The 26,176-nt window shown below is 44.6% G+C and overlaps 2 protein-coding genes across 2 annotated transcripts in view; one reads left to right on the top strand and one right to left on the bottom strand.

Moving 5' to 3' along the window:
* LOC134444082 (mucin-2-like) overlaps nucleotides 1-12,865 on the top strand; it is a 31,278-nt gene extending 18,413 nt beyond the window's left edge. The window contains exons 14-15 of the mRNA XM_063193548.1: nucleotides 7,807-7,867; nucleotides 12,716-12,865. Coding sequence (XP_063049618.1) covers nucleotides 7,807-7,867; nucleotides 12,716-12,719 — 65 coding nt within the window. The 3' untranslated portion in view covers nucleotides 12,720-12,865. The remainder of the gene's footprint in view (nucleotides 1-7,806; nucleotides 7,868-12,715) is intronic.
* Nucleotides 12,866-21,744: 8,879 nt separating this feature from the next.
* On the bottom strand, nucleotides 21,745-25,041 carry LOC134444081 (mast cell protease 1A-like). Its single transcript, XM_063193547.1, has 5 exons — nucleotides 25,002-25,041; nucleotides 24,297-24,444; nucleotides 23,718-23,871; nucleotides 22,968-23,225; nucleotides 21,745-21,909 (listed from the first exon to the last, which is right to left on the bottom strand). Exons 1-5 carry the CDS (start codon nucleotides 25,039-25,041, stop codon nucleotides 21,745-21,747), a joined length of 765 nt encoding a protein of 254 aa, XP_063049617.1.
* Between the last annotated feature and the right edge of the window lie 1,135 nt (nucleotides 25,042-26,176).

Genomic DNA, 26,176 nt, shown 5'->3' with positions numbered 1-26,176 from the left:
TGGATGTCGGCCTTCACGAGTGCCCCTCCTTCCTAGGAACACCTGTGGCGGGGTTTAACCTGCTTGGCCTGTGCAGCCTGCATGTTGCTGGGTCATGTTTGGGCCCTCGGCCTGACGCGCGCCGCAGGGTAGACGTGGTGTTTGCTGTTGGAGTGTTGGAGGTTCTGCCTCCCCTGCTCTAGCCTCCTGCTCGGAGGGCACAGGGTGGCAGTGTTCTTGCTTGCACACCGCATGCCGGCGACCTGGCCGGTTTCTGTTGCCGCCATGCTGGTTGCCTGCCGCCGATACCTGCGGCATGCCCTGTTTCAAGATGTAACTGGTACAGCGCTGTTGCGTTACCTCTATTCCTAGTCTGGTGACTGTTTTGTTTGGCCATGGGTGATCTCGCCTGGGGCTGGGACTACTTGTACATGCCGATGGCGTTTCCGCCACGAGGGCTGCTTCTACCGTGTGTGCATGATTACACCCTGTCCGATGTGTTCAACTTTGTTTCCTCGTCTGGGGTCTGCTCCACAACGTCCCTTTGGGTTTGTGTGGCCATGGGTGATCTCGCCTGAGGCTAGAACTACTTGTGAATCCCGCTGGTGCTCCCACCACTGCGGCTATTTCTACTTTATGTGGATGGTTCCGTCACGCCTTCTGTTCTGAACACTCTTTCGGGATCTTCAGACCTTTGCACGTAGCCTCCCTGAGTTGTTTTCTGGCCATGGGTGTTTTCCGCCCTGTAGGCTGCTCCACTACCATTGACGTGTGCGCTACTGCGCCTGCTATGGTGTGTTGACGGGGTTCAGACATCCTGCCATTCTTCTGTGCGCATAGGTTACACAGTGGCACTGCATGCTTGCACAATTTGCGCCCTTGCGTGGCTGTACGGCGTGAGTGTTCCCGCTCGTCTGCTGTTCCCTGCCTCTCTCCGTTGTCTTACGTCTGACCACCGTCCTAATGTGATGTTCTGGCTGTGGGCGTTTCCGCCTGTAGGCTACTTGATGCCGTCGCCCCTTGTGCAGCTACGACAGCTACGGTACGTTTTGGTGGTCCTGTGCATGAGTGATCTCGCTCTGGCTACTGTTATCTCTGTCCTATGACTGTTTAGTGTCGTCCTCCTGGGTGTTTGGCCGCTGGTGGTTTCGCCTGTGGGCCTCTTGATGATGCCGCCGGCGCTTACGCCTTGACTGCTGCTACAGGCTGATGTGTGGGCCTTGATACCTTTGTGGTACTATCGGATGTGCAGGGTTTGCATTATTGCATTGCAGTGAGTGGTCCTGCTCCCTGTCCTGCGGCCTGGCTTGCTTTTATTCATCGCCTTGCGACTGGTACGAGTCGTTCTCCAGGCTTTGGTTGGCGGTGGCCGGTTTCGCCCGTTGGCTGCTTGAGCACATCAGGGCACCCGCGCCGTCATGGCTGCTGCCGCTGTTGGAGTGACTTCGCTCCAGATCATACTATGTGGCTCGCTACTCTTCACCATGTTGGCCGTGGGCGGTTCCGCCTGTCGGCTCCTTGAGTGTCTACGCCTCTACGGCTGCTGCTGCTGTGTGGGAGTGATTCCGCTCCATGCCCTATTTTCTGCTTGTCTGCATTATCATTGGACTGTTACGCGTCATCCTCTGGGGCCTGTTTGGCCGTGTGCGGCTTCACCGTGGGCTGGTTGTGGTTGCCGTTGGTGCCTTCGCCACTTCAGCTGCGGATGCTATATGCGAGTGATTCCGCTCTGCCTCCTATTGTCCGCTTTTGCCCACTGTCCTATGGCTGGCGCGTCGTCCTTCGGACCTTGCAGGGCCTTTGGCTGTTTCGCCCCTTGGCCCTCTGGTGTACCACTGTGGCTGATGCCACTGTTTGTGAGCGTTCCTGCCCCGAAGCAGTTGTCTGCTTTCATTGTCTTTCGACTGCTGCTTGTTGTCCTCCGTAGGCTGTTGGTGACTTCGCCATAGCCTCGCTGGGGGGTGCCCTTGGTGCCTACACCACTGCGGCTTCGGCATGTATGTGGGAGTGGTCCCGCTCCATAGTCTGTTGCCTTGCATGTTTCCCTGTTTCATGGGATCACTTTCCCCAGGGGTGATGATGGTGCCACTACAGCTTCTGTTGCTGTACGTGGGCGGCCCTGCTGCATGTTTTGCCTTTTTCTGACGACTGTTCCTCGTCGTCTCGCTGAGTTCACCTCGTGGGTGATCTCTCCTCGCTGTTTCCAAGCGCTGGTGCCCTAGCGCCTAGCGCCCCTACGGCTGCTGCTACGGTGTATGGATGGTTCGGCCCCATGTTCTGCTATCGGCTGCAGGGGCATGATGGTTCACTTATCGCGGGCGAGTGCGCCCTGTGTCGTCTTGTGCCTTCTCTGGGCCTGGCTTGTTACCATTCCCACCTGTCCTGTTGCACATTTCTACTGCGGTGGCTGCACCTGCTGCTTGGCAGCACGTGCCACCCTGCCCTGTCTCCGGGTGTGTCTGCCCATGGGATTGCGTACTCTCTGCCAGGGCTTCGTAGAGCCTGACCGTCTTCGTCGGGCGGACGGCCCTCTCCCTCTGTACCTACGCCCCCCTACAGGGCTCTGTGTGTGTTGTGGCTGACCGTATACGTATGTGGCTGACCGTATGCGCTTTGCGCTCAGGTTCGGCGATCGGACTTTGGCCGGCATACTGGAGGCCTCCACCTATGGCCTTGACTCCTTCCCGGGTATTAGCCCGGTTCTGGACGCTCTACTTGCCTCACCAGTTCAGGTATTGAGCCTGGGGGCACACTGCCCCGGCCGCAATGTCACGGCGCAGATGTGTTCGTCTGCGGGAGTTGTGATGTGACGTTGCGTGCGGCATGCAAGGGTGCTCGGTGCCCCATGTCTTGTTGGCTGTCTCTCGGCCACCCTGGGCCGTTGTGGCCCGGCCGCAATGTCACGTCGCAGATGTGTTCGTCTGCGGGAGTTGTGATGCAACATTGCCTGAGGCACGCAAGGGTGCTCGGTGCCCCATGTCTTGTTGGCCGTCTCTCGGCCACCCTGGGCAGTTGTGGCCGACCCGCCTGCCCGGGCCTGCCTCTTTGGCTCTTGGTTGCCTATGTGTCCGGAGTACTGGCCAAGGTTCTGCCGAACCGGACCACGGCACAGTGATTGCTGTGACTTGCGCAGCACCCCTGTCTGAGCCATGCTGGGAGGCCCTCTGCTTGCTGCTGGCGGTCCCTGGACGCCCCTTTGGTCCGTCCACTTGCTGCACTGTGGCGTAGCCTTCTGGGCACTGCGGTTACTTACATGTGGTTTTATTCCATTTACGTTGCCGTTCCCGTCATGGCGTGGGCTTTGCCCCGTTCTCGACTTGCGGCCTCCTGGACCGCCGTCTCAAGGTCTCCTGCTGCTGGCATCCTGCGTGCTTGCCGGCATTGGACGCGCTCCTTCCTGACGCTATACTCCTTCCAGGTGTTGGTGTGTGTGTGTGCCGACCCCGGCATCCTGCATCGTTTCCCTCGGCCTCCGCTAGTGAGGCTTTTGTTTTCTCTGTTTTAGGAATAGGCAGAGTAGTAACATCCCCTGCCCGGGTTAACGCTCACCACTTCACCTCCAACGCAGTGTGCCGATTTTTGGTTGGGCTTCACTCCACTCTTTTTGCTGTGTGATTCTCTTCTTTTTTGGGAAGTCTGTTTGTGTGTTTTGTCCATGGTCCTGTCTGCACTCCGGTGCCTGTGTCTCTGACCACCTGTTGCTACTTAGTGTACCCTGTTCGTAGCTCCGTAGCCTATTGGCTCTAGTTTGTTGCTACTCGTGAGGAGCATTTAGACTTCTGTGCTCGTAATTGCCGGTTTGTTTCCGCACACTCGTCCTGTTACAACTATCCTGATTAATCAGCTGTTCGTTATTATCACTAGTCATGTCTGCAATCAAGAGTTTTGTTGAGTCTCTGACTTTTAAGAAGTTGCAACGGTTCAACAAACCACAATTACTTGAATTGGCGAAAAGGTACAATGTCGTTAAATACAGAAGAAGAGAACCAATGACACTATAAAAACAAAGTTATTCGATGTATTCACTGAAAACAGTGTACTGCTCCGCACGCTAGCCAAAGCCGCTTCGCCTTCCACTCCGTGTGGTCCGTCCGAGACAGTCCGCCTGCGTGAGTTAGACCTCGAGCAGCGGCGATTAGAGTTAGAGACTGATCTGGCAAAAACAGTTGTTGCAAAAAATATAAAGCTGGTTCCTCTCTTCTCAGAGACTGATGTAGAATGGTATTTCCCGCACTTCGAGAGGGTGGCAACCAACTTCGCATGGCCGAAAGAGAATTGGATCTCTCTCCTCCAGTGTGTGTTATCCGGGAAAGGCCAAGAGATTTACTCGTGTCTCCCTCTCGCCAAAAGTCTTTTGTATGACGACGTGATGGGTGCTAGTTGACCCCTGAGGCGTATCACCAGTCGTTCCGTAAACTCCAGAAGAAAGTAGACCAGATGTACGTCGAGTTTGGCCGGTTAAGAGACTGTTCAAACGCTGGTGCGCTGTTGTAGAAGCAGATGAGCGCGCAAAACTCCGCGAATCAATCCTCTTCGAGGAATTTATCAATTGTTCGCGGCCCTCTGTTGCAACACATGTTAGTGAACAGAAGCCTAAAACTCTGCCTGCCATCGGTCCTTTGCGCTGTGACTCTCCTGCTTTGAGTAACAGGTTCATAGCTGCCACAAACGGGGAGACGGATATTGTGCAACCAGCCATGATCCCCTTTTCAAGCCGCTGCCACTTGGTGCTAAAATCCCTTGCACCTCATCTGCAGAGAGTCCATGTGAGACATTACCAGCTTGATGACATCTGGTGGTACTTGGTAATGCTCCAATGCTTTGCGTATGAGTTGGTGAGGTACATTGGGGTAAGCCTTGGCGAGGTCTAGCCAGACCACTGAGAGCGTTGTCTTGTTCCTCTTTGCTTCTTTGATGATCTGGCTGATCACAGATGTATGGTCCAGGCACCCAGAGTAACCCGGTACTCCTCCTTTCTGGGCACTGGCGTCAACGTAGCCGTTGGTAAGTAGGTAAGAGGTTAATCTTCCAGCGATGATTGCTCAGAAGACCTTCCCCTCGACGTCCAGCAGGGAAATTTCTCTAAATTGGTCAAGGCTGGATGAATTAAGCTCCTTGGGGATGAAGCAGCCCTCTGCGAGTGTCCACTGCCAGGGTTCCTGCTTCTTCTTCCACAATGTGCGTAGGGGTGTGGCCAGCCTCTTTAACACTTGTGGGCAGTTCTTGTAGATCTTGTAAGAAGTCCCTGATGGACCAGGAGCTGATCCTGCTCGCGCCCGCCTCACCACTCTCCTCACTTCTTCGAAAGTGAAGTCAGCCATGTTGAAAGGGGTTGTTAGGTTGACCTTTGGAATTGGGAAGGGGCACTCTCCCGGTGGTAGGTCCCTGATGGGGTCACTATGCACTTCCTTGACTGCGTCTTCCGCTTCCTTCTTAGAACACACCAGTCTTCCGCTTTTTGGCTGGCCCAGGAGGTCTGATGTGAAGCGGAATGGGTTGTTAAAGAATGCTTTCCGCTGTATGCACTTCTCTTTCTGTCTTCTCCGGATTGCCTCTGCCCTCTGCAGCTGGAGAAGGTTTTTCCGCGCCTCTGAACTCTCCACCACCTTTTCTTGAGTGCTCGCAGGTTTTGACGCAGCTCTGCAATTCGACGTTGCCTTCTGCTGGGCCCTGATGGACATTTATCAGGCTTACCCTCCTTGATTCCAAATCTGTCGTAGCATGTTTGATATACTATCTCCACCATAGTCTTGATCTTCTTTACAGCATCCCCTTTCAAGGTGTTGTCGAGGGTGATGCTGAGGTCTTCATCTAGTTGCGCCCATCTGTGGTCCCTGGCTGATGGTAGGTTCAACCGCGGCTTCTTCAGCAAGCCCTCCATGTTGTGGGCTTCTCGGCTCCTCCTTGTACTCGGGGCGGATACAGCTAAGGGGTCCGGAGCACTGTGGTGTGCCTCCTGACTCCGGACCTCCATCGACTGACAAACAGTGCTAACAAACTCTGAGATGAGACTCTGGGCTGTGTTATATGCTTTGCGCTGCTGCAACTGCTCCTTGCACTTGGATTTGCCTTGGTGGATTTTCACGCCACGTTAGTTCTTAAAACTTCTGCCACAGATGGAGCATCTTCGATTTTCTTCACCTTCCTGTCTTTCCACATCCAAGTCCATAGTCCTTGTATCATTGTCCGGGTCAGTTGCCGTGTGATCCGTCCTAGATAGCAGATTATCCTCCCCCCCTCCTCGGTCTGCCTGGGGGTATTCTCTTTGTTTTGTACTCGTAGCGTTTTGTGCAGTCCGTCGGGGTGCCAACCCTAGAACTATTGCATGCCGTCTTTCCGTGCAGTCATCCATTCTTTCATGGAAGTCCGTGGGTCTTCCCCCACCGCCAATGGGCCTTTCCCCACGGTCACGACAGTTAAGATGAGATAAACACCGAAGATGCTTTGCTATAAGCAGAGACTGCAGGAGCAACTGGAGATGTGGAAGTTGAATCTCTAGACAGTGGACTGGTGTTCCTTGGGACCCCTTCTGCATCCTCAGCAGGTATCTCAGAGTCTTAGGGTGCAATAGATTACTAGCATTAACAGACAAATTAAATTAACATCGGCAATTAATGTGACAGTGTCAGAGAAGGCAGAGTTGAAAGAGTGAGCTCAGTAAAGGAATGTGTTACATTTTCAAGCATCAAAGGGTATGTTGTAGCTGTATATGATGGCAACTGGTGGCTAGCACGTGTTGAGGAATGTATGCCGAGCACTGGAGAGGTGAAACTGAACTTCCTGCATCCTCATGGACCATCTCCATCCTTCACTTTTCCCTTCAGACCAGATAGACTTGTCATGGATCATCAGGATGTGCTTCTGGTAGTGGAACCTGTAACTGCAACGGGACGTACTTATACATTATCTACAAAAGACACAGCTGCTGCTTCAAATGCACTGGTAGAGTACAAAATGAGAGTGTAGCCATTGATTATCTCTTTAAAGTACAGTAAAGGGAAGATGACACAGGTACACAGAGAAGGAATGTTCAAACATTCACATATCATCATTTGGTGTGTATAAATGGACATCTGCCTTAGTTTCTGAAACCTGGGACCATGGAAACTGACCATTTTTGTTTTGTTTTTGTTTTGTCATGTGATGCTACTATGGTATTACCATATTATTAGTAAGTGGTCTGTATGGTGCCATATTTGTGAGTCAAATTCTCTCTGAAATGAATAAAGAACCGAACACCAGCATTTGAGGTGTTGCTAATGACATTGCCGGCTACGTTTGGACAAGGAACTGGCCATTGTAAAATATAGTTATTTGAGATATTCAATTTTTAATTTTTCAATTTATCATAATTCATATTCTGAGAGTTGTTGTATTCCAAGCTGATTGTGTAATATGTAGAGCCAGAAAAGAGCTTTCAAACAATACCACAGGCATCTTTTTGTGACTAACACTGACTGATATATTCAAGGCTGAATGTATAGTGTCCTACCCTAAAATGTGAACCTTTCCTAGTCTGTTTCTCCCTTAATATTAGTGTCAGATTCAAACCAATGCAGTTCTGGGGTGCTACCTTGCTACTAAAAAGGCACACCAAGTATGATTGAAATCCGGATCGGTCGGGTCCCAAAGCGTCTGATTTCACGTATAATGACCCCGTTACGCATACTGAAAATAAGAGGTCCAAATTCATAGCGCAACGGGCCATATACCTATAACGCAAGTTTGCGCTATAGAACCTTGACAGACTGTAGCGGAAACCCTGAGTTATAATTGTTTTGCTGATCTTTTTTGTTTGTCAAATCTAAGATTTTTCTTTTTTCTAAGATTGGAGGTATTGGTGTCAGGCAGGAGTCAGCTGCGTTACTTTCCACAGATGTGGCCAGTGGTAAGTGAAAATTTTGAGTAAATATAGCTTGAATACACATCACGCCTGCTAATGTTTTCCAGCATGGAGAAACATATGAACTTTGTATTGAAATGATTTTGTCTGTGCTCCCTAATGTATTGAGTAGCAATTTCTGTCTGCGAAGTGAATTGAGCGTCAGCCTGGCACAAAACAACGGTCGCACTAATATACAGTTAGGCCGCCTTAAGCTTTTACAAACCCCAACTCCAGTGAAGTTGGGACGTTTGGTAAACTGTGAATAAAATCAAAATGCTATCATTTCCATCACATACAATCCATTCATTAGATGGAGAATAGTGCAACGACAACATATTAAGTGTTCAAACTGAGAAAAAAATATTGTTTTGGGGGACATATGTACTCATTTCTAATTTCAAAACTGCAACACGTTCAAAATAAGTTGAGACGGGGATCAGTGAGATGTCCAAATAAGATAAAACAACAAGGAAGAACATTTCAAACATTTCAAAATTGTGCTGATGGACAATAAGAGTGTCCAGGTATAAGACCATCACAGAGAGGCGGAGTCACTCAGAATTAAAGATGCAGAGGGAATAATTACCATAGTTATTACATACATTTCTGAATTCCCTTTGATTTACCATGATTAAGTGTATTTAAGACATATTTCTGTCATTGAAATCATTGTATAGATTCATGACATCATGACATATATATTGGCCGTAGTCTCACACTAGCTCTGCAGGAGTTACAGCTATTGAAAATTGACCATATTAAGAGCTCTTCATGTGTGCAAATGATAGAGGGGTTTAACATTCTCCTATGCACCCGAGCTCACTTGAAATAGACTCAGGAGACATGGGCAACTGTCCTTTGCTTACAGAAGTCAGCCGAAGTTGCAGAAGTCAATTTTTTTTGAAAATAATAAAGTCTTGCACATCCTGTGCTACAGTGAAAATGGACCATCCAACTTGTGTTAGTACTAACTTCTAAAGACTGCCTCCATGATGCATGGGGGTACAGTATTGCATTGGTTAAGTTGTTCTCACTCATCTGTAGAGTTAAATACAGTGCTGAATGACATAAATGGGATTTAAACAGCATGAAAAGCCACTCATGCATTATATTTTGAAGGGAGATCTTCAATTACTGCCACATAGTAAAGACGCATTGCATTATTGACTACTGTATGTTTTAACAGTTTAACTCCATCATAAGGACCAGCAATTGATAAAATGGCATTCTTTTGGGAAAGACCTGTCACACTGTAAGCACTACAGGAAGGAAAACATTGCAAAACATGATGAGGTATACACCCATCATTTAAGCTGATGAAATCATGTCCAAGATAGGAATTAACACTCTTTTTAATATAAAATCATCTCATTGGTTAATGTAATTAACTGTGAAGTGTTGTCTTTTGTTTTGTTTTTAGTCTTCCTCAGCATTTTCTGCCTTTTATTGACCGGTCCCAACTCTTTTGAGACGTGTTGCAGATTTGAAATTAGAAATGAGTACATATGTCCCCCAAAACAATATTTTTTTCTCGGTTTGAACACTTAATATGTTCTCTTCTCACTATTCTCAATCTAATGAATGGATTGAATGTGATGGAAAGGATAGCATTTTGATTTTATTCACAGTTTACCAAACGTCCCAACTTCACCGGAGTTGGGGTTTGTATTTCGGCTCACACTTTGGTTTTGAATTGTTTCAATATACATTGGAGGGGTATACTCACTTCTCCTACACACTGTTCATTCAGGAGTTAAGATGTCCTCATTCTTTCAACACATACTGTATTTCGGGGTCCTCAAGTGAAAGTCAGAGGTCCAGTTTTCCCAGATCCTCCCAGTAAAAGGTCAGGCAGGTCCTTACGTCATCATCACACAAGGCTGCTGCATTGTAGGCCTAATATTCCACAATCCATGGCACTTTGTCTCTTGTGCCTGACAGGCTCACATTGCAAGACTTGTAAGCTTTCTTCCAAAGCAACATAGGACCCCATTTGACACTCCAAAACACGTCTTAAACTGAGTTTTCAAATATACACACATATTTACAATTATATAGTTGGCCAGTTTTAGAGAGTGAAAAGACATCTTTCAGGGTAGCCGCGGGGTCTAAAAAGTCTATAAAATGTCTTAAAGGGACACTGCAAGATTTTTAGTTGTTTATTTTCAGAATTCATGCTACCCATTCACCAATTTTACCTTTTTCATGAATACGTACCACCACCATCAAATTCTAATTATTCATTATGACTGGGAAAATTGCCCTTCTCCATGGTCCGCCATTTTGAATTTCCAGAAGTGGCCATATTTAGCTGCAAAAATGACTTTACTTGGGCCATACTTGGAAATGTTTATTACTTAGTAAACTTTAATGAAAATTTGGCAATAGGCAGCCCAGTTTCAATGAGTAGCATAGTTGCAGTACCTTTTTTGACCATTTCCTGCAGTGTCCCTTAAAATTTTGAATCCCCTCTTTAGGCCTAAAAAAGGTCTAAAATATGTGTCCCAGGTCTAAAATTTTTAACAAAGGTCTAAAATTTATTTTGTATATTTTCTCGCAACTGGTCTGCTACAAAGTGCAATGTATGAAACGTGACCATCAAACGAACAAACGTTCAATGGAAACTGAGCGAGCATCAAAAGTGCAAACCGAGCCTCTGCGGGCATTTCGGTTCTGTGTCGGAGTGAGGTAGCCGGTCAGTGGAGGATTGTTTGTACCTGAAGAGTGGTTTGTTAAGAGGTACCGTGTTGGCGGTCAAGTGGAGGTAGAGGCGTAGGCAGGAACTGGGGTTCAACGTTGATTTTTTTTGTCAACCACCTTCAGCACCAATGTGCACTATTATTTACTGAGGTTAAAATATGAAAATAAATTGACACGTGGGTCAAAAAAAAAGAATAGAAATAAACATAAATGCTAAGGACACTAAATCCAGTAATAAATCAATAGAGCAAAATAATCAGAATTAAAATAATATTTGCTATAGCAGCAGAAAATAACAAGAGGCCAATTGAAATGTGAAAACCGTCACAATTCCAAGTAGTCTAGCAGAGCCCACCGTACCAGGTGTGTACTCCTTGCTGGCCTCACCTAGAATGAAACTGGCAAGTTTTTGAAGAGCATGAAAGCTCGTGCCCATCGGTGGAGCATACCACCTTTACAACTAAGATGGGGGAAAATAGCACTTTAACACAATACCAGCAAAATAAACCAAATACAACAAAATAACGCAAACCAAAACAAATGTCCTCACACAGGAATTCAAAATAAACATACTGAAAGCAAATGAAATCATAACTGAGGCTGAAATGAAAAATAACAACAAACGGGTTAAACCAGCGCGTCGCACGCGCAGCGTGAACGCAGCACGAACGTGCCTAGGGCAAAGCTGCAGTGTTTATCTTCCTGTCAGAGTGAGTGTAGACTCTTTTAGCTGGGAAGATGCTGCTACACAGGTAAGAGATGCTAACTAACTAAAAACAGTGCAATTGAACCATGACAGTTTAACAGAAGTGAAATACTGAACAGAAATGATACCGGTGGTGAAGTTTGTCATGTTTGTGTATGCGTGTGGTGTTAATCAGCGTGTTGTATGTTTGTGGATGGGATGTTGGCGTGTTTGGGTGTTACTGAATGAAATGTATGCTTGTGGAGTGTTTGCTAACTGGAAACAATGTGTGCACCCATGTTAACAGTTGTCAGAACAGAAACGGGAGTGAAATGGTGAATGCTTACGGTAGAAAGTTCTTTGAAAGTCCGGTTTGGGTGAGAGTAATCCGAGTGAGTGGTTTGAATGAGGAAATGGCGCCTCGCAAGTTCAAGGCGAACGCCACTCGAGGCGCCGTGATGACGTGGTGAACAACTTCATCGTGGAAAAATGGCCATTTAAGCTGCGTTGTGCTTAATTTATTGCGTCGTCCGGGTAGGACTAAATGTGTGGATGGATTTACCACCACCACGGCCAGCAACAGGACAGGGTTGACAGTTGACATTATTCTTAAATATAGGCTACATATTTAGGCCTATTAATCAACCAACCGTGCCCAGTAGCAAAGCCAGGGGCTGAGTCGATAAATGTTGGTGGAGCCTTGGGCCAGAAGGGTTCTCTTTACGTCTCACAATCATCACTGACCATCACTAGAACGGCCATAATGTTATTATAACAATATGCAAATGTCTCGCTAAAACATTTAACTTGCCGAAACTCTTCACATTAGCTGTAAACAGCGCATCTATCTGTAGTCAACTTGAAGATGTCTAGTACTTTTGAAATCACAGCGGTGTAAAAACCCTGATGGCGGTGTCCTAAGAGAGATGCCTTGGCAATAAGTATGCAACAGCGAGCTATATATGATTATTTTATTTTATGTGTAAATATGTGTGTTATGTCTTGTGGACAATGTCTTTATGTCTTTATTTATGTGTGTATGCTACTTGACACCTTAATTTCCCCCTGGGATCAATAAACGATACTCTACTCTACTCTACTCTATTCATTTTTGAAGGGACGCTGTGAAGAGGTTAGCTCATCTGCCTCAAAATGTCAATTTTTTGGCTTAACTATTTAACATATAAACTTGATCCAAATTTTGGTAGAGAGATCTGGGATATGACTCGAAACAGTGAAAAGGGAATGTGCCAATTGTTATGTAATATGTCCCATAAACGCGGCACTGATCTATGTGTAGATATTAAATGTATAACTACTCAGCTCTGGCCCAAAAGGCAAGCCCGCTTTCAGTATTTTCTGTGAGAATGCAATCTAGTTCTAGTTTGCTGTTCAAACTTACAAAAGAGGAGACTGTGTACAGTTCCAAGCTGAATGGCAATTTTTTTTCTTTTTTTCCCCAACAGCTAGGCGGTGTATGAAGAGGCCGTGGACGCAGGAGGAGACTGATGCGGTCTTCAAACACATGAAAGTTTTTATTGAAAATGGGTTGACAGTTACTAAGGAGTAGTGCAATTATTGCAAGAATAAAGAAGCTCCTATCCTGGACAACAGAACTCTAATGAACATCAGGGACTTTGTTTGGCCTTTGGCTTGGCCTTTAAAAGGAACTTGAAGGAGAAGCATTAAAGGATGACTTCTGCCAATTTCAGTATGCTGTTGCCCACTAATGTATTTTATGTAGATTTAAACAAAAATGGGCATGTAGAGTGAGTTCAATAAGTATTTGAGACCTTGCTAATTTTGCTGGTTTGCCCACTAATAAAGACATGATCAGTCTATAAATGTAATGATAATATGTATTGTATATGGAGAGACATGTTAAATTTCCCTAGATGGACGTTTCATCCACTTGTTCCCAGTAGATACCCCAATCTTTATTACACATTTCCAGAGCTACAGTGGTGTTTACTCTTTCAAAAGCATCATCACAACCCAAACTACCCAAATGACCCTGTTCAAAAGTTTACATACCCTAGTTTTCTGATGCTGAGTATGGCCCTGTTTAACATCAGGGACCGCTCTAAATTGTTTATGGTAGTTGTGGATAAGGCTCTTAATGTTCTCAGATGACAAAACAGCACATTCTTCCTGGCAGAATGGTTGTTTCCTATAATATTTTTGGGTGTCTTTCCCCTGAATGGCTCAATGATGTTGAGATCAGGAGAGTGAGACGGTCGCTCAAAAACTTCATTTTATTCTTTCTGAAGCTAATGGCGGGTTGATTTTGGCTTTCTGTGTTGAAATATTGTCATGTTGGCATGTCCAAACAATGGACCATGTGCAGTTTCAAGGCTGATGTGTGTCAAGTTTCCTCCAGTATTTTTCACAGGGCAATGTATTCATCATTCTGCGAGTATGGATCAAAAGTATAGTGCATTTGTAACTCAAATGTCCCCATGACATCAGTGGTGAATGACCATGTTTCACAGAAGGGATGGTGTAACTTTCATCATAGGCTCCGTTGACTGTTCTCCAAATGGTACTGTTAATAGTGGCTGAAAAAAGTTCCATATTGATCTCATTTTTTCAAATGACTTTGCCACAGGCATTCTGATGCTTCTCACTATGCTATTTGGTGTATCATATGCAAAATTACATGTTTGCATTTTTGTAGTAATGGCTTTCTCTTGGCAACCCCCAACAGCCCATCTTTCCTCAAGTGCCATTTTTTCATGAAAGGCACACAGGTGGCTGGAAGCTCAAGCGGTCTTCAGTCTGTTCATTTGGGTTTGTTGGGTGCTCTTGGATATCGGGGATCAGTTCATGTAGAGAGAAGAGTTCATCCAGGCACTCCAAAATAAGGTGTCCAAACGGGAAGTTACATTAAAAAGCCTTTAATGGTACTGGGCTGGGGTTACATTAAAAAGCCGACATGTTTCGACCTCACCAGGTCTTCATCAGGGCTAGGTTCAACATTGAGAAGAAAGGCCTCCCTTAAATAGTGACATCACCACATGTGACCCATTACGCACTACACACATTTGCGCACACCATAGAAAACAAATAATAATAGTCTGGGGTAATAAGTGATGCCACAGAAAAAATGACCAGAAGTACAAACAAGCATCACAAAAAACAAGTAAAATCAATATCCTCATTTAAACCAGGATAGCGCATGGCATCCAGTTGGTGTATCCAAAATGTCTCCCTCTGATTCAGTCGTTTTAGTCTGTCCCCACCCCTCGGAAGAGGTTTGATATGTTCTACACCCTGTATGCGCAGCAGAGAATCATTCTTACCATGGTATTCATTGAAATGTTTCGCCATGGGATAATCAAAATTGCCCACTCTGATAGCATATTTGTGTTCTGCTAGCCTATCTCGCATGCGCCTTTTTGTGCGTCCGATATAAAAGAACCCTTCAGCGCAAGGACACGTTAGGCGGTATATGACAAATGTGGAATTGCAATTAATGAAATCTCTCTGTCCGTATTCTCTCGTGGTTTTACTATCCACAAAAGATTTGGCTTGTGTAACATTTGGGCAGTGGGGGCAGTTCATACATCTATAGGTGCCAATAGGTTTACGCAGCCAGGTTTCTCTCTTTTTCACATGTAGGTGAGAGCGCATTAATTTATCCCTTAGGCTGGGTGCCCTCTTAAAAGACACCAAGGGTGGTTCAGGGAACACCTCACGTAGTTGCGCATCACTTTCAATAATGGACCAATTGTTCTTAATAATTTGCCTGATCCGCGTCGCTTGTGTACTGTATGTCGTAACAAAAAAAGGACGGGACTGCTGGTGGCTATGACGTTTATTTTTGGTCAATAACGTGTTGCGTTGTAGGGAGCGCGCTTTACTGTATGCGTTTTGGATGGCTTCAGGGCGATAGGGCGATGCCATTTTTTCATGTTGTCCTATATTTCATCTGAAGTTATTTTTTGGTTGTCCTATGCCTCCTGAACAATTAAAACAACAAAGCAATGCAATGATTCCCTTGCCCAATGGCTTGATTCCAACCAAACCCCCTCATATTGCATTTCTGAATTGAAATTCCAACAGTGCCAACATGACAATATTTCGACACAGAAAGCCAAATCAACCCATCATTAGCTTCAGAAATAATAAAATGAAGGTTTTTGAGCGACCATCTCACTCTCCTGATTTCAACATCATTGAGCCATTCAGGGGAAACCTCAAATGTGAGGTTCCAGCAAGACATCCAAAGATATTATAGGAAACAACCATTCTGCCAGGAAGAATGTGCTGTTTTGTCATCTGAGAATATTAAGAGACTGATGCGGTCTTCAAACACATGAAAGTTTTTATTGAAAATGGGTTGACAGTTACTAAGGAGCAGTGCAATTATTGCAAGAATGAAGAAGCTCCTATCCTGGACAACAGAACTCTAATGAACATCAGGGACTTTGTTAGGAACCGAGGCTTGGCCTTTAAAAGGAACTTGAAGGAGAAGCATTAAAGGATGACTTCTGCCAATTTCAGTATGCTGTTGCCCACTAATGTATTTTATGTAGATTTAAACAAAAATGGGCATGTACAGTGAGTTCAATAAGTATAATGGAAACCCAACTACCACAAACAATTTAGAGCGGTCATTGATGTTAAACAGGGCCATATTCAGCATCAGAAACTAGGGTATGTAAACTTTTGAACAGGGTCATTTGGGTAGTTTGGGTTGTGATCATGCTTTTGAAAGAGTAAACACGGAAGATTGCTAATAAATATCTTAAGCCAGTCACTAGCAATGAGTGAAAAAAAAGGTTTTGTGTAATCCTTCATATTTTGTGAGAAATCGTAAAATGTATATTCTGCTGGGGTATGTAAACATATGCGCACCACTGTATACTACATTTAGATAACATTACAAGAACGAGGAAACAAAATGCTACTGCTTATTTTGTTGTAACAGTAATAAAGATTTTGAAGTCGAGGAGACGCGTTTTCATCTTGTGGTGTTGAAAGTGAAAGTGGATATTTATCCAAAGCCTAGGCAATAGCATGGTAAGTCGGCTAGAGTTAATCACGTTATCTCCTCTTGGTCGGCAACATATATTTTGAGGTTCGCTCGGCTGATTGTGTCCTGATTGAGTAAAATGTGCGCCATCAGATTCCAACTCCTATACATTGGTAGCTTTGTAAACTAAATGAGGTGACGTGGGCTTTGAAAACATTTAGCATTTGAGCATAATCAGACAGTTTGGGTAGGAGGAGGAACTTTGGCATTACATAAAAGGATGATCAAATCCACGTCTTTGCTCTATTGGCGTTCAGCTCTCTACTTTGAAGGGGCATTTCCAATGTTCACACAAGTGATTTATTTGCCTGTCCAAACCTTTCATCTCAATAAGCTCAACAATTTTCTGCAGTCCAATTCATTGTTTTCGCTGGTTATGCTAGCATGATCTTTTACAATCAGCTAACAGCCAGGCTTTCATCGAGCTGCTGCTTAGCTAGCTAACGAAAGGGAATGGGTCTTGGTCGTTCTGCTCATAGCCTAGAAATCTACATGCCCAAAGCGGCTCCTAGCGGCCAACTTTCAGTGCAACAAAACAAAGCACGCGGCACTACCAGGCAAAATTGTTACGGGGGAGAGACACCAGATGGAGTTGGAAATATTGCCATTTTCGCCATTACTGAAGTGAAGTTAGAAGTCCTTTGTGGGACATCAAGCCTTAAGGACTTGACAAAACCCTTGACGACGAAGTTGTGAGAAGGGCTATTTATCCGGCCGGATCATCTCTAATATTTAATCATACTTGTCAAACACTTGCCAATACCAGGCATTGATGACGTTACTGCATGAAACAAGGCTATCTTGTCACATTCTGTTGACTGGAAAGCAGCATGGAAAAAGCCTCCCCAACAGCATAAGTTAATCGCTAACAGCTCTATGATGTTACATCGATGGTTCAGAGTAGATTCACCATTTGAACCGTGATATCCATCCAGTTGTCCACACCAAGTGATTTCAACCTTGAGGTGAACATAAGCTGCGTTGTCGAGTTATATATTTTTATTCTGACTAATTTAGTACAAGCAGTAACGGAACTTGACAGTATCACCAAACTTACCGCACTAAAATTACATGCCACAACACCCAACTTCTACAAATATGGTCTGTACTCACAAAACGAAGTATTTGGAAGTTTGAAGCATAGTCCAGGGGTTTATTATCCACACAAGCCGAACAGCTTCTCTGATTGAAGTGCTGGGTTGACCTTAATTCCGTCAGTGGCAGTAGCCCGTATAAGTCATAACAAAAAGTTCCAGACGAGAGTATTAGAAACTGTTTTTACTGAATTGTGATAGGCTTATATTTTCAAGTGAACACTTCAGAGACATTTTCAAATGTTGCCCTTTATCAATTAGACAATTTTAGTTATCAATACTGATGCTGTGTTCACTTTTCATTGAGAATATGATGAGTTTCGTTGAGGGTTTTAAAGCTGATGAAGGAAGTAACGTTGAGCCAGAAAGCTACTCGGCTTGTGTTGATAATGCTAACTCCTGGGCCATGTACAAACTTCCAAATGCATCGTTGTGCAAGTACAGACCATAGAGACTATATTTGTACTACTGTAAAATTTGTGTGTCATGGCATGTGATTTTAATGCTGTGAATTTGGTGATGCTGTCAAGTTCCGTTACCGCTTGTACTAATTAGCTACATTAAGCTAGTCGGAATAAAAAATATTTTAACTCGGTAATTAGGCTAATGTTTGCCCAAGGTTGAAAACAATTAAGGTGGACCACTGGATGGATGCCACGGTTCAAATAGCAGTAGGGTGAATCTACTCTGAACCCTCGCTTTACATGTGTGGAGACCTTTTCCTGCTGGATGCAAACAGTTAATTGATGACTATTAGTCCACGTTTAGGAAAACTACGACCGACTAGAGCTGTGGTATAATCTGTGAGGTTAAACAGCTTGACGGACTGAGTGGAGACTGACTTGGGCTGCTGGTGTTTTACAGAGGTGGAGTAGCATGGAGTTGAATTGTGCTCCTTAGCAACTTAAATGCCAGATTATGATGCACAGCAGAGGCATACGTAGGAATTTCATTTCACTAATTACATTTTTATATATTCCAGACATTAATGATGGTAGGCCTATGTCTTAGGAATTTGGGTCCCATTAATCATTTTGTCCCACCAAACCAGGTTGTAGTTGGTGTATGTGTGTAACCTGTCCTGATAGAACGTATGTCCTTTCAAACAGGTTGTACATAGTGTATGTGTATGATTGGTCCTATTAATCATTTTGTCCCACCAAACCAGGTTTTATTTGGTGTATGTGTGTAACCCGTCCTGATAAAACTCGTGTCCTTTCAAACAGGTTATACATAGTGTATGTGTATGATGACATCAGCGATGACATCATCGACCTTGTAAACCTCACTTTTCTTAAACAGGGGTCTACGAGGACGGACTCCATAAACCACCAAAAAGTCTGAAAAAGGCATTTTTTTAAACTCACATTTATGAAGAAAAATCTTTTAATTTTTGATGTATTTCTTGTAGCTCTAGCACCTCCAGAACCCGGTGTCCTCGTAGCCCTATGCCAGCCTAGGTTTGCGAAAAATTTCAGAAATTGTCCCCGTAGCCCGAGAAACGGGTGTGTGTGTGTGTGTGTGTGTGTATGTGTGTGTGTGTTGGTAAAAGTGGTTGAAGAAAACGGTGAAAGGAAAGTTTTACTTAGTAGGGGGTGCAAGGGACCGTGTGTGTGTGGTTTCAATAGATAGCATTATGAGTTAGTGGGCAAGTGTACACTGTGTGTGTGTGTGTGTGTGTGTGTGTGTGTGTGTGTGTGTGTGTGTGTGTGTGTGTGTGTGTGTGTGTGTGTGTGTGTGCGTGTGCACCTAGGTGTGTGCGTACGTACATGTGTGAATGTGTGTGCGTTTCCAGTGGTTGAATATCAGTCAGAGTTCAGTCACCTTATCGAAAAAAGTGGCTAAAAGCTGATGACAGGAACCAGCTGCCAGGCAGCGGGGGTTGGTACCGACCTGTAGAGGAGGGGGAGAGAGGGAGAGAGAGAGAGTGACTCGGAGGAGGGATGGAAAAAAGATTGTGCAGGGGGAGGGTGATGGAGAGAGAGGGAGAGAGAGAGAGAGAGAGAGAGAGAGAGAGAGAGAGACAGAGGCAGAGAGAGTGAGAGAATCCATGTGTTTGCTAAATAAGTCGAGCTATTAATAGGCTATATTAACAAAGATTCAGAAATGAAGATTGCCGATGCATTCATTGTGTTGTGCTTGTTTATTACTGATGAACGTACACCCTACTGCTACTTTATGTAGCAGAATATTTGCGATGCTAATCTTCCAGTGTAAAGTTCAGATTGGTTCAGTGGCGGTCTCTCAATCCAACAGGATACAGAAAACGGGATACTCAGACTCGTGAACAAATGCTCCAAACTGATACTACATACTTTGGAGGGCATTGATTGATTTTTTTTTTTTAAATCATTGTGACAGGCAGAATACCATCCCAGTTTTTGGATATGTTAAGAACAGACATCTTTCCAAAACTGTTGATAATACAGTGGTGAATAGTGACATTTTGTTTTATATAACATGGTAAAGATGGCACCCAGTTTCAGTTTTTCCATTTTAAAGACTTCATATCTTCTAAACTGTTAATCGCAGAAGATCAGTCTTTCAACACAACATGCACAGAATGGTTGGGAACATACATTGTCCATATCAAACCTCTGTCTTTAAAACTGGGCTTACCGCAGTCCTTCAAAGCTGCCCACAAATTCAAAGGTGAGACTTTTTCAAGCAACTTTAAGTCCCCAGAAAACGGTGGTAAATGACAATGTAAACATCCAAATGTCCCAAGCACATATCCCTTAAAATTCACAAGGACCTACTTGAAGTAGTTTTTTAGACACAACAATCTAAAAGTGGGCTCTCTGAGAACTCTGTTCAAAATAAGTCAGGGGGTATCTGAGAAAACATTTTTAATACAAAACTAGAAGGTGTTGAGAGCTATGAAGTTGCACTTTTCCTATTGGGAAGTGTGTGAATCTCCTTGATTCTTTTCAGCCAAACATGAGATGGTCGTGCAGGATGATTCTGTGATTTGGAGTGGAATGACCCATGATAAATCTCACATCTTCCAAATCACAGTGTTTCAAAATAAGTAAAAGAAGGAGACACACATGAACGAAAACACTGTCAAATAACACACTGTCATACTCCATTGCTTTTCAAAGCAAACTTTATCATGCACGATCAACATTGTTTCAATTTCACGTGTCTTCCACTCGCACGCATGGTCTGAGGCGTTCGTAAATTTAGGGACATTTCTATGTTCAAGTACAAATTCATAAATCCCACACTTCGCTCAGGAATGATTGGACGCACGCTTTACGCACAGGATCTGTGCCTAAGAACGCTTGGTAAATGAGGGCCCAGGTTGGCCATCTAGTTGTTATCTACTTTGCTCATTTGCTCATCTTTGCTCACTTTTCAACTTTATTGTCCCCAAAAGGGGCGATTAGGTGTGCAGCAAGTCATAAGCACATACAGTAAAGACAGGAACATACCACAAGACAGACATAAAGTGCAGTGGTCAATAAAAGGTTAAAATGACCATAAATATGTTAATAAAATAAGATAATAAGACTAAGCTCATCTACTCAATCTTGACTCACTAATTATGTAGAATGATGGCATCCGTATTTTATAATTAATTACCCATACTGAATGCATTTTTAACCTTTATTTTACCAGGAAAATAGACCCATTGAGATAAAAAATCTCGTTTACAAGGGCGTCCAGGCCAAATTGCATCACAAGTTACAAAATTAAATTAAGATATGGGTGATGATTAAAACTGCAAGAATTACACCCGAGAGAGCAGCTTTTTCTTAACCAAACTTGAACTTTGCTGTTTGCTTGCACCGGAGACCTTGTAAGAAACAGTTGGGAGTTGAGAGCAAAAAAAATATGATTAAGAGATGCATTGAAACGAGTGTCTACATTTCCAATGGGTGTCTACATTTCCAATGGTTGTCTACATTTCCACATCAATTGTCCCCCATGACAGAGCGTATCCAAGGCAGGAAGAAAGGCACAATGAGAATGATGACATCCATACTATAATTAAACACATTGACTGCATTTTTTATCCTTTTATTTTACCAGGAAAATGGACCCGTTGAAATTAAAAATCACTTTTACAAGAGTGTCCAAGAGTGTCCTGGCCAAATTGCAGCACAAGTTACAAAATTAAATTAAGATATGGGTGATGATTAAAACTAAAAAGACGAGAGAGTGTGGCTTTTTTACTACATGAGCGTTGCTGTTCGCTCGCACCCAAAGAGCTTGTAAGAAACAGTTGAGAGTTGAGCGCGCTTTTTGAAAAAAAAATAAGATTAAGAGATGCATTGAAATGGGTGTCTACATTTCCAATGAGTGTCTACATTTCCAATGGGTGTCTACATTTCCAATGGGTGTCTACATTTCCACATCAATTGTCCCCCATGACAGAGCGTATCCAAGGCAGGAAGAAGGGCACCCTCATGTAGACTTCTGGGTAGCCCGGCTTGTCGCAGGGGACATCAGTGTAGGCCGTGGTGCCGTACAGAACTCTACTCTTCCCCTTCCAGCACACCAGCGGACCCCCAGAGTCACCCTGGCAACACACAACAAAACAATTAGCCGTTGTCATGGCAATACACAACACCGCACACAACAATTAAGAGTCACAATGGCAACGAAATAGTCAGAAGTCAGTCAGTGGTCACTGGCCTAGTTCAGTTCTCCCACCTCCTCTCTGTTTATGAAATCCTACTCTGATCTGGACATACCCTCATAATTTTTAATTTGCAGCTTAGAGAAGGTAATGGAACATCCAATTCATTCACAGCCTACAGAGGGTGTGGCAAATTGAGAAATTCTGGTGGGTGTGTCAATCATTAACATTTGATCATGACATTGAAAACCGGTTACTGTGGCGGGAGGGGTAAACTCTTGGAATTTGAAATGGCCAGTAATGGGCAAAATGGATTAATTGATTACATTCCAGTGACACATATTTCAAAATACCTGGTAAAACCAAGTCATGACTTGCTTATCACTGGAAATGGCGGGAGAGTTTTAGGGTGGAGGGAAATGTAAATTGACTGCAGCATACAAGTACAGGCTAATGTATTTGGAAAGCTCTTGACCTAAAATATCAACCGTATCTGGTGGAAACCTCTTGGCCAGTAGCCTGATAAACCAGCCTAAATGTGAGAGTGGATATTTAATTTAGTCTGGCCCCGATGAACGATACATCAGAAGATTGTTGAGACGTAGATCAAACTGGTCCGAGCCCATCATCTCGTGAAAATTTGTGGTCGACTTTAAATGTGCTGAATGTGTTTAATACCACTCAACTTGTGACTGGAGTTCTCACTGACATACTTTTCAATGTTGATCGATGGCGACAACCTGATCTAGTCTGCTGTGATCCATGTTACCTGGAAGCCTCTCAGGCAGGTGGGAACCTGCCATCTTACCTGGCAGAAGCCGTCTTTGCCATCGGAGACAGTGCAGACCATCAAGAAGGCACCACATTAGAAATTTATGCTACCATTCTACTATATATATGACCCACTTTCAATACATATTCATGTCTCCACCGGTGGAATGCCCCTTTAACTCGCTGATCGAGTAACTAGCAGCAACGTGTGTGAACGAGGCTTTTACCTGGCAGAAGCCGTCTTTGCCATCGGAGACAGTGCAGACCATCTGGTCCTTGTTGTAGTACTGCTGCCATTTGGATTCACATTCTCCGTTGCTGTCCAGGATGACGGTGGTCTCGTAGAGGACAGACTCCACACCCCTGCCCAGCATCCTCCTGCCCCAGCCGGACACCTCGCACCTCATGCCCGCCTTCAGGTAGCCAAACCTCTTAGGCAGCTCCAGCACCGACACAGACTCGGTCAGCTGCACTGGAGGGTCCAGCTGAGAGAGAGAGAGAGAGAGAGAGAGAGAGAGAGAGAGAATCAGAGATAGAGAGAGCGAGAGAATTTTAGAGAGAGAGAGAGAGAGAGAGAGAGAGAGAGAGAGAGAGAGAGAGAGAGAGAGAGAGAGAGGGGGTAACTTGTTCAGTATACACTTGTTCAGTATATTTCCGGTGCACTTCGTATCTGCTAACGATGATGACTATGATTATGTCCTCCATTGCAAGTCGCTTTGGGTTATAAAGTGTCTGCCAAATGCTGTGAAATGTTTTTGGCTGGACACAGGACAAAGTCATCTGAAAGGGCCCTCCACCCAATACATTTCATGTAATGAGGACCCAATTATGGGCCCCAATTTTCCTGGGCCCGGGACAGGTGACCCCTTTGTCCCCCTTTGTCGGTTTCCCTGACACACACACACACACACACACACACACACACACACACACATGCACACACACGCACACACACGCACACACACCCCCAGACTCACTTTGAGCAGCATGATGTCGTGCTGGTGTCCCCAGGGTTCTTCAACGGGTCGGTATTTCTGGTGTGGGATGGACTCAGATACAGCCACACGCTGCTGGCTCTTCTCTTCCCTGCTGATGTTGTGGGCACCGAGGACTACGACATCCGGCTTGTACCTGAAAACACAAATCAGGGATGCGTTTCTCAACAGCGTAGTTGTTAGCCAGTTAGCAAATTGGGTAGTTGCCAATGGGAAATAGCATTCCAGACAACAAAGTAGCTAATGTAGTTAGCAACTATGGTTTTGGGAAATATACCCTAGAAGACAAACATTTGCACAAAGGTCAGGAAAGAGAGAGAGAGAGAGAGAGAGAGAGAGAGAGAGAGAGAGAGAGAGAGAGAGAGAGAGAGAGAGAGAGAGAGAGAGAGAGAGAGAGGTTGAGAGAGAAAGAGAGATATTGTTGAGAGAGAGAGAGAGAGAGAGAGAGAGAGAGAGAGAGAGAGAGAGAGAGAGAGAGAGAGAGAGAGAGAGAGAGATATTGTTGAGAGAGAGAGAGAGAGAGAGAGAGAGAGAGAGAGAGAGAGAGAGAGAGAGACTTACTTCAGGCAGTGTGCAGCAGTGAGCACGTAGTCTTCTCTAATGAGAACTCCTCCACACACATGATGCTTTCCCACCTGTAGTGAGGCCATGTAGGGCCTGGAGTGGGGCTTGGCCTCCTTACCCCCAAAGATGCCACTCTGCAGGGCACCTGAGGGGTGGGAATTATATATATACAGTATTAGGAGTGGTCATAGATTATTTTTTTATTTTTTTTTTTGATCTAGATTAATCTCACTGTAATTTTGAAATTAATCTAGATTAATCTAGATCAATCTATATCAAAATGGCTTATTCAGAATAGGCACGCTAGCGAAATAATGACGAAGAAAAACCTTGGGGGTTTCTTAAGACAGATCTTCAAAAAATGGTCATGTCATATACATATATATTAAAATATCAGCAGTGTAGTACTTTTATTTGGATCACCACCAAGAGAAGGATTACAGATCCAAACATTAATGGAAATATTCTGCTGATTGGCAAGTATGATGAAAATCAGAATAATAAGTCCAGTAGTCTCTATGGATAGATGTGACATGTCCGCATCGAAATGGACAAGCTTCCGATTATGGCAGAAATTGAACAAATTTGTCCAGTGCCTTGGCACTCTACACACACAGTCTCTCTCTCTCACACGCACGCACGTACACACACTTGCGCACACACACACCATAGTGTTGAGGTGTTTAAGTGTCCGTAGCCTACCTGAGAGGTGGAGACAGGAGAGAAGCACGACCACCAACATTGTCTGCAGCTTCATACAAGACTCACACACACACACAGAGACAACAGCGCTTTATATTCACACGCTAACCCTAACCACACACACACACACACGCACACACACACGCACAATTCTAGGTGGGTTTTTCCAGTTGAAAGAGACCTTCACAGTACACGCAAACACACACACACACACACACACACACACACACACACACACACACACACACACACACACACACACACACACACACACACACACACACACACACACACACACACACACACACACACACACACACTTCTCTGCAAATGCATTGTGGTGATAACGCTCCCATCTTTGCAGTCACAGGAAACCTGACCCATGCCTCAGACCTGTGGGCTTGTGTGATGCTCACCTAGAATTCAGTGTAGTCATGGTCACACACAGCAGGCCTACTTGAGAAATGACAGGTGTCTCTGAGTGTGTGTGCGTGTGTGTGTGTGTGTTTGTGTGTGTGCAAGCATCCATGCATCCGTGCACTTCTACTGGAAGTGTGTGTGTGTGTGTGTGTGTGTGTGTGTGTGTGTGTGTGTGTGTGTGTGTGTGTGTGTGTGTGTGTGTGTGTGTGTGTGTGTGTGTGTGTGTGTGTGTGTGTGTGTGTGTGTGTGTGTGTGTGTGTGTGTGTGTGTGTGTGTGTGTGTGTGTGTGTGTGTGTGTGTGTGTGTGTGTGTGTGTGTGTGTGTGTGTGTATGTGTGTGTGCAAGCATGCATGCACTTTGGCCTTGTTTGCACTTTGGCCTTGTGTTCTACTGGAAAAGTTTGTACCGTTGACATTCAATACAAATGTCCTCAGCTGCAGTGCATTTACTATTCATTTTCATTACAGTATAAATGAAGTCAATTTATATCACTCTACATTACATTAGAACTGGCAGACGATTTTAACCAAAGCGACTTACAATCGAGGACAACACCATAGCCGACAACCCTTGCAGATACAAAATGCACAGGGAATATATAGACCAATAAGTGCAGATGCCACACACGCACGCACGTGTAACAGGTTTAATTTCTTCCACTCGCCACTGTGTATATTGCTGGTGAAATGCTACGCTGACCCTTTAAGAGCGCAAGTGGTTATGGGAACAAAGCGCTGGTATCTTTCAGTTCGTTT

Source organism: Engraulis encrasicolus, unplaced genomic scaffold (assembly GCF_034702125.1).
Source record: "Engraulis encrasicolus isolate BLACKSEA-1 unplaced genomic scaffold, IST_EnEncr_1.0 scaffold_44_np1212, whole genome shotgun sequence".
NCBI classification, from domain to species: domain Eukaryota; kingdom Metazoa; phylum Chordata; class Actinopteri; order Clupeiformes; family Engraulidae; genus Engraulis; species Engraulis encrasicolus.
The sequence above is the reverse complement of the archived record's forward strand: the minus strand, read 5'-3'. Positions and strand labels throughout refer to the sequence as shown.